Consider the following 8827-nt stretch of genomic DNA (forward strand, 5'->3'; position numbering starts at 1 on the left):
AGCACTAGGCTAGGAGTTTGGACTCAGCCCTGAGACCAGTGGGGAGCCATGGAGGGTTTTATGCAGGTGGTGGCTGGGTCTGGCTTGCTTTTGAGAACAGCTACACCGGCCAGCAGTGTGTTGGGTCCACTGCAGGGGCTAACCTTTGTCATTACCAGGAGGTCAGCCTGCAGAGCAAGGGGCATGGGCAGGGCTAGGCGGTACAGAGATCAGGCCTGTGTAATTTGGGGGAAACTGGCTGAGCGCAGTGGCTCACGCCTGTAATCCTAGCATTTTGGGAGGCCAAGGCGGGTGGATCGCCTGAGGTCAGGAGTTCGAGACCAGCCTGGCCAATATGGCGAAACCCTGTCTCTACTAAAAATACAAAAATTAGCCGGGTGTGGTGGCGGGCACCTATAATTCCAGCTACTTGGGAGGCTTAGGCAGGAGAATCACTTGCACCCGGGTTGGGGGAGTGCGTGGCGCGGAGTGGAGTGGAGGTTGCAGTCAAGATCGTGCCACTGCACTCCAGCCTGGGCGAAAGAGCGAAACTCCGTCAAAAAAAAAAAAAAAAAAAAAAAAAAAAAAAAAAAAAAAAAAAAAAAATTGGAGAAACGACTGAACTGCTCTGAGGTTCTTGTCCCTAAACTAGATGTTGCCATCTTATGAATTTACTCTGAGGATCAGAGGCATGCAAAGTACCCAGTACAGAGAAGGGCGTAAATAAGTCACTTCCCTTCCCTTCTGTACTTTGAAGAAAGCTGAGCTGCCTTTGGTCCCCGCAGCAACCCTGTAAATGATCCCGCTTTGCAGCCGGCCGCAGCCTTGGGCTGCTTGCGCCTGCGCAGTGGGGGCTGAGTATGTAGACAGCTGCGCTGGGGACGCTACCGGAGTCGCCTGGCAACGATGTCGCCTGGCAACTGAATAGGTTGGCCACTGGCACGCGCTACTGGAAGCAGAAAGGGCTGCGGAGGCAGGTGAGGCGACGGCGGTGGGCTAGGGGCCCGGGGACGGGAAGCCCAGTGACCCACCCAGTCCCATTCACACAGGGCCCTGTCCCCACACTCAAAATCACGCACTTTCGTCTCCGGCCGGACTCTCTCAGCCCACGCCCCTTAGAAGAGGGCAGGCCTCTGTGTCTCCAGCGCCCACCGTTCCTGTGAGGGGAGCTCAACTCAAACATGGCCACGTCCCTCCCAGCCCGGCCCCCACTTCTACTGTTGTCATCTGGTGTCCCGCGTGAGCATCTGGCTTACCTTTTGGAGTAGATTCCTACAGGCCTGGGGCCTGTCCATTCTACTAACCATGATAACAACCATAGTAATAACCACAGCCAACATATCTGAAGCCCTGGTATGCCAGGCTTAGGTGTATTCGTTAATATGACAATTCTGGGAGGCAGGGAAGGAGGTACTGTTATCATCTCCCCTTTGAAGCTGCAGACAGACACAGATAGAGGAAGAAACTTGCCAAGGGTCACCCATGGCCTGAATCTGGAGCCAGTTCTTAACTACTAACCTACACTGCGCATAGTTGCTGAAAGCGTGTGTGTGTGTGTGTGTGTCTGTAATAAATCACCTTTTTTTTTTTTTTTGGAGACACAGTCTTGCTTTGTTGCCAGGCTGGAGTGCAGTGGTACGATCTTGGCTCACTGGAACCTCCCCCTCCCGGGTTCAAGCGATTCTCCTGCCTCAGCCTCTTGAGTAGCTGGGACTACAGGCAGGTGCCACCACGCCCAGCTAATTTTTGTATTTTTAGTAGAGACAGGGTTTCACCACGTTGACCAGGATGGTCTCGATCTCTTGACCTTGTGATCCGCCCACCTAGGGCCTCCTAAAGTGTTGGGATTACAGGCGTGAGCCCCTGCGCCTGGCCATAAATCACCTTTTTAAAATTAATTAATTAATTAATTTATTTATTTATTTTGAGACGGAGTCTCGCTCTGTCACCCAGGCTGGAGTGCAGTGGCGTGATCTCGGCTCACTGCAACCTCCGCCTCCCGGGCTCACGCCATTCTCCTGCCTCAGCCTCCCAAGCAGCTGGGACTACAGGCACCCGCCGCTACACCCGGCTAGTTTTTTTGTATTTTTAGTAGAGACAGAGTTTCACCGTGTTTGCCAGAATGGTCTCGATCTCCTGACCTCGTGATCCGCTCGCCTCGGCCTCCCAAAGTGCTGGGATTACAGGCTTGAGCCACCGCGCCCGGCCCATAAATCACCTTTTAACATTAATTCCTTTTCATGGATGTGTCAGAAGCATCTGAATATGGGTTCCTGGCAGTGAATGAGCTAGACCCAGATTTCAATATTTGCTCCTAGTCTTACCAGTTTCACAGCCTCCAGTAAACTCCTTGGCCAGAACCTCAGTTTCCTCATTTGTAAAATATGGATAAAACAAGCCCCCTCCTTATGGGGTAGTTGAGTTGGATACTACTTATTGCTGGCACAAGATAAGCACTAAACAGAGTGACCATCTCGGAGTTTGCTTGTTTGGTTTGTTTTGTCCTTTAATGCCTTTGACTGAAGATCCAGATGAAAGTATCAGTGGTTTCTTCTGTGAAGCACTATTGTGGGGGCGGGGGGGGGGGGGGGCTCTGGAGTTTGCAGTCTGGGCTGCTACTTACCTTCACTGGGACTTTGAGCAAATCTCTTCATTGCTGTCAGCCTCAGTTCGCTCATCTGTAAAATGAAAGTAAAAATACCCATTTGCCTGCCCTCACAGTTTGGAGGATCAAATGAGAAGTAGCTTTTAAATCATAGTAGAAATAATGACAGCTTTTTGGTTTCTTTTAGTGAGTGGTTTCTGCAGAACTTCATTTGGAAAGGCCTCTGTCATTGGGGATAGATGGCCCATTCCCAGAACTCCATGGAGTTTCCCGTTAACATCAACACTACCCAGATTACCACTGCCTATGGCCATCGGGCCCTGCCCAAGCTGAAGGAGGAGCTGCAGTCAGAGGACCTCCAGACGAGGCAGAAAGCCCTCATGGCCCTGTGTGACCTCATGCATGACCCCGAGTGTATCTACAAGGCCATGAGCATAGGTGAGAGTGACACAGCACAGGTGGCCACGACTGGGGTCCTAGCATGGCTTCGGACACTGGGTAGAACTTCAGTAATAAGGGTTGCTGTTGTTTGAAGCTGACTCCAGGCCAGTTCCGCTATAGGCACAGTGCCCAGGTTCTTTTTAAGAAATATTTGTTTATTGAGGCAGCGTCTTGCCATCTCCCAGGCTGGAGTGCAGTGGCAGAATCATAGCTCACTGTAACCTTGAAATCTTGGGCTCAAGAGATCCTCCTGCTTCAGCTTCCTGAGTAACTAGGACTACAAGCATGGACCACCATGCCTGACTAATTTTTAAATTTTTTTTTAATAAAGAAGATCTTGCTATGTTGCCCAGGCTGTTCTTGAACTCTTGGCCTCAATTGATTCTCCCAGGTCAGCCTCCAAAGTTTTGGGATTATAGATGTGAGCCACCACACACAGCCTGGATTATCTTAATCCTCAGAAAGGCCACCTACAAGGGAGAGTCCATTCTCAACCCAGAGATAAGAAAAGCAGGGTTCAGAGAAGGATTGTCAGTCTAGGTTTGCCCAATAAATAAATAAAGCTGAATTTGTATTTATTTATTTATTTATTTATTTATTTTTGAGATGGAATCTCGCTCTGTTGCCCAGGCTGGAGTGCAATGGCACTATCATGGCTCACTGAAAGCTCCGCCTCTAGGGTTCAAGTGATTCTCCTGCCTCAGCCTCCTGAGTAGCTGGGACTACAGGCACCTGCCATCATGCCTGGCTAATTTTTGTATTTTTGTAGAGATGGGGTTTCACCATGTTGGCCAGGCTGGACTTGAGCTCCTGACCTCAGGTGATCTGCTTGCCTCAGCCTCCCAAAGTGCTGGGATTACAGGCATGAGCCATCATGCCCAGACAAAGCTGGATTTTTATTGGCTAAATCTGGCATCCCTAGGTGTAACCCACTCAAGGTCATGTGACTAGTTTGACACAGGGTTGTAATTTGACCCCATATCTCTCCTGGGGTCAAAGAAATGACAAAGCCCATTTTCTTAATCTCATGGCAGACTTTGTGAGAAGGCACTGCTAGGAAGTGTGCAGGGAGAATCACAAGGAGGGTTGGATGAGACAGGAGCCTCTTCAGTGACTCTGAAATGCTACATAACCAACATGATTCCCCAGTGCCCCAAAGCAGCAGAACCTCTGGTACATTCCTGCCCCAACTGGCCCACTTACTGACTTCTGGGTTAGTTGGTTTCTGAGACTGGCAAACATTCAAGGGTTGGTTGGTTTGTTTGTTTTTTGTAGGCTGTATGGAGAACCTGAAAGTTTTGCTGAAGGATGGCAACAGCATGGTGCGGATAAAGACCACGGAGGTGCTCTACATCACGGCAAGCCATAGCGTGGGCAGGTGGGATGCTGTTCCGGAAACCAGTGTGACGCTTGCCAGCCGCACTTCTCCCCTGGGTGGATGATGCCCTTGAGCTGCGTAGAGTGCTCTGGAGTTTTATCTGCAGCACCAGTTTTTGGAGGGGCTTCTATTTAGCCAGAGCAGGACTCTGTGGGGGTGGTTTGGGTTGCCTCTGTGTGGATCTTATGGGACCCTCTGTTCCAGACTAATTTTTATTTATTTTATGTTAGTTCCGAGCTCTGAGCACTCTCTCTCTCTCTCTCTCTTTTTCTTTTCTTTCTTTTTAGAGACAGTCTTTCACTCTGTCGCCCAGGCTGGAGTACAGTGGCACCATCTCAGCTCACTGCAGCCTCTGCCTCTCCGGGTTCAAGCAATTTTTGTGCCTCAGCCTCCCGAGTAGCTGGGACTACAGGCATGTGTCATCACGCTCGGCTAATTTTTGTATTTTTAGCAGAGACAGGTTTCACCATGTTGGACAGCCTGGTTTCGAACTCCTGGCCTCAAGTGATCTGCCTGCCTCGGCCTCCCAAAATGCTGGGATTACAGGTGTGAGCCACCGGACCCAGATGAGTTTCCCACTTTCAAGGTGGGAAGAAAGTTCAGATCTTACCTCTGCAACAATTTTGCCATTTCTTAGCTTTTTACAGAGAGCCCAGTTCCCCAACCCAGATCCCCATAGGGCCTGTGGCTTTGGCTCCTGTCCCTGTGAAGGTGGTAAAATAACAGCGTCAAAGTGCATATCTGGTCTGGGCTGGTGGCCTCACTTCCTGTTCATGATGGCTGGGTTCTTGGTTTCTGGCACCTGCAAGTGTCCTTTTCCTGTGTAAGCACAGCTTCAGTTTTTCTTTTTTTTTTTTTTTGAGGTGGGGTCTTGCTCTGTCACCCAGGCTGGAGTGCAGTGACGTGATCTTGGCTCACTGCAAGCTCCGCCTCCCAGGTTCACGCCATTCTCCCGCCTCAGCCTCCCGAGTAGCTGGGACTACAGGCGCCCGCCACCACCTCCGGCTAATTTTTTGTATTTTTAGTAGAGACGGGGTTTCACCATGTTAGCCAGGATGGTCTCGATCTCCTGACCTCATGATCCGCCCGCCTCAGCCTCCCAAAGTGCTGGGATTACAGGCATGAGCCACCGCGCCTGACCAGCACAGCTTCACATTTTACACTTAAAAAAGATTTCATAGAGTATTTTAGTTAGGTGTTGGGGCAACAGGGTGGACGTGGTTGGAGAGGCTTTCCCACATCAGCTCAGCTCACCCTCTTCACCAGCGATCAATAGTTTTACTTTGTATTAGAAACAAAACCCCAGTGTTAACAGTTCTTTTAGAATTTGTTTAGGAGGTTTTCTGGTTTTCACTGGAACTTCTCCCCACCAGCCCTGTCCCCACCCCCCAAAAATACAGAACCGCACATCACAAACATCCCCAAGCCCTGGCCCAGGTCTTTTGGATGAAGGGGCCACTGCCCAGTGTGCACAGGCCCAGAAAGAAGAAAAGACAAGAAAGGCAAGGTGCTGACTGCCTTGGGGGTTGTTTGGTATAAACAGGTAGCCATTCAGAGAGGCTTCAAATCATTTCAGGAGTGCCAAGGCATCTCACAAAACCCAAAGTCACTCAGCCCTGCCAGTCCCCAAGCTCTCATTGCCTTGGTGGCTGATCCTATGTGTAGCCCTGGCCTTGTGTGAACCGTATGTATGTGTAGGTGGAGGTGGTGCCATGGCTAGCATCTTAATTCACATGCTTTGTACCAAAAAGGGCAGGCTGGCACTGCAGACAGACTGGCGAAGTCAGGGCACAAGCCCCAGCCTTTTGGGGAGCCCCCTCTTTCCGGCTCTGTGATCTGGGCAACACTCCTGATCCCAGCCTCACTCTGCAGATCTTAGATGACCCAGGCAAGGTACTTTAAAAGGTTAGGGGCACACAGGATCAAGTCACCTTTCCTGCTGTTTTTTTTCCCCCCACTTTTCTGGACCTGATATGGACATTAGATAGTAATCCCCAGTGAGGGGGGACAGATGCTGAGAGGACAGGTCCTTGAAGCCTGAGCAATTATTAGGTTAGTGCAAAAGTAATTGCGGTTTTGCAATTAAAAGTAATGTCAAAAACCACGATTACTTTTACATCAACCTACTTATAACAAATGGTAGTAAGGATTTGTTTAGCAGAACCTGGAGTGCCTAAGCCAGGGGTCCTGGCTGTGCCCACATTAGCAAGGCAGGAAGATGTGGTGAAGTGACCATCCCTGACCAAGGACCTGATAAGGGCCTGGCTCATGCACTCCTTCAGCGTTCTCAGAAATGTGGCCAACTTCTAAATTTCCCTTGAGGTCAGTGGTGATCTTTTTTTTTTTTTTCTTTTTTTTTAAGATGGAGTCTCGCTCTGTAGCCCAGGCTGGAGTGCAGTGCCGCCATCTTGGCTCACTGCAAGTTCCGCCTTCCGGGTTTATGCCATTCTCCTGCCTCAGCCTCCCGAGTAGCTGGGACTACAGGCGCCCGCCACCACGCCCAACTGATTTTTTGTGTTTTTTAGTAGAGATGGAATTTCACCGTGTTAGCCACGATGGTCTCGATCTCCTGACCTCATGATCCGCCTGCCTCGGCCTCCCAAAGTGCTGGGATTACAGGCGTGAGCCACCGCGCTCTGCCACACAACTGACTTTCAAAGCACGAGAGACATGGAGTGGGTGACTAGGCACTGACCAAGGAGGCCCCCACGGTCAGGGAAGACCCCTGCAACTTGTGTGTCCCACGGTGACTTCTTCTTCCAGAACGATTCAAAACACATGATAAGTGAAACTGTGACCAGTGCTGCAGTGGCACAGCTGGTTGGGCACTTCCTATGGACACTTGGCTGAGGGGTTTGCACATGCATTCTCATTCATTCCTGGACCCAGCCCTGACAGATGTCACCTCAGAAGGCCTCTTTCAGATGCATTCAGGCTCAACAGTCAGTTGGTTAATCAAAAGAAATTATTACAAGGCAAGGAACCGAAGAAATGGTTTCCTTTAAATCGTTCATTTTAACCCAAAACACATATGATAGGGCATTCACCAATCCTCATGTGGGACCCAGGCTTTTTGTTGAATATGAGATCACTGATTGGTGTTTTCTCTCATATATATATATTATTTTATTTTATTTTATTTATTTATTTATTTTTTGCTTAAACCATACTCATAACATCATCTGATCTGCAGCTTTGGTTTCTTTAAAGTAGAGCAAGAACTCAAAGACATTAATGAAATAGTCTGTATGCAAAACCCTTCTAGAATCTTTTTATTTTTTAAGAGATAAGATCTAGCTCTGTCACCCATGCTGGATTTTAGTGGCACGATCCTAGTTCACTGCAGCCTCAAACTCCTAGGCTCAAATGATCCTCCTACCTTAGCCTGCTGAGTAGCTGGGAACACAGGCACACACCACCAAGTGTAGCTGAACTTTTAACATTTTAGGTAGGGACGAGGTCTCACCATGTTGCCCAGGCTGGTCTTGAACTCCTAGTCCAAGTGATTCTCCTACCTTAGTCTCCCAAAGCACTGGGATTAGGTGTGAGCCATCTAGAATCTTTTACAATCATCTCTTTTTTTTTTTTTTTGGTCTTTCTTGAGACAGTCTCATTCTGTCACCCAGGCTGGAGTGCAGTGGTGCAATCGCAGCTCATTGCAACCTCTACTTCCTGGGCTCAAGTGATTCTTGTGCCTCAGCCTTCTGAGTAGCTGGGATTACAGGCATGTGCCACCATGTCTGGCTGATTTTTTGTATTTTTGGTAGAGATGGGGTTTTGCCATGTTGGCCAGGCTGGTCTCGAACTCCTGACCTCAAGTGATCTATCTACCTCGGCCTCCCAAGGTGCTGGGATTACAAGTGTGAGCCACTGCGCCTGGCCAATCATCTCTTTTTTTTTTTTTGAGGCTCAATTTTGAGTCCTTTCAAAGCATTCAACTTTTTCTCATAAGAAAATTTGAAAAAGAAAACTCTCTTCGCATCTAATTGACTTGCCTAATATTTACTGAACTTGTATAATGATAATGACAAGCATAACTGGTGTACATAGATGTGGTGGCAAGGAAGACCAGAAGAACAAGGGGCCAAGGTGGGCTGGGCCTGCTGAGCTCGCTCCCCTGGAGGTTCAGGTGAGATGGGTCATGCACCTGTAGCCTTTCTCTGCTCCCAGAAAGCCAGAGGAATGTGGTCTACCCCAGATAGCATGGATCAGATTCCAGCAGGGACCCTGATCCTTCTTATTTGAGCCTCTCAGGGCATGGTCTCACTTATGTCACTATCCACCCTCCCTTCCCTAGATACGCCTTTCTACAGCACGACATCGTCCTTGCCCTGTCCTTCCTGCTGAATGACCTCAGCCCAGTCTGCCGGGGGAACCTGTACAAGGCATACATGCAGCTGGTCCAGGTGCCTAGAGGTAGGCTC

The 8827-nt window shown here is 49.3% G+C and overlaps 1 protein-coding gene and 1 pseudogene across 1 annotated transcript in view; both read left to right on the forward strand.

Moving 5' to 3' along the window:
- Positions 1-813: 813 nt before the first annotated feature.
- The window catches only part of RSPH14 (radial spoke head 14 homolog), an 86877-nt gene continuing 78863 nt past the window's right edge, over positions 814-8827 (forward strand). The window contains exons 1-4 of the mRNA XM_025400654.1: positions 814-956; positions 2772-3022; positions 4301-4403; positions 8701-8819. Of these exons, the coding sequence (XP_025256439.1) occupies positions 2824-3022; positions 4301-4403; positions 8701-8819 (421 nt within the window). The 5' untranslated portion in view covers positions 814-956; positions 2772-2823. The remainder of the gene's footprint in view (positions 957-2771; positions 3023-4300; positions 4404-8700; positions 8820-8827) is intronic.
- LOC112633872 lies at positions 5707-5772 on the forward strand (annotated as a pseudogene).

Source organism: Theropithecus gelada, chromosome 10 (assembly GCF_003255815.1).
Source record: "Theropithecus gelada isolate Dixy chromosome 10, Tgel_1.0, whole genome shotgun sequence".
Classification (NCBI taxonomy): domain Eukaryota; kingdom Metazoa; phylum Chordata; class Mammalia; order Primates; family Cercopithecidae; genus Theropithecus; species Theropithecus gelada.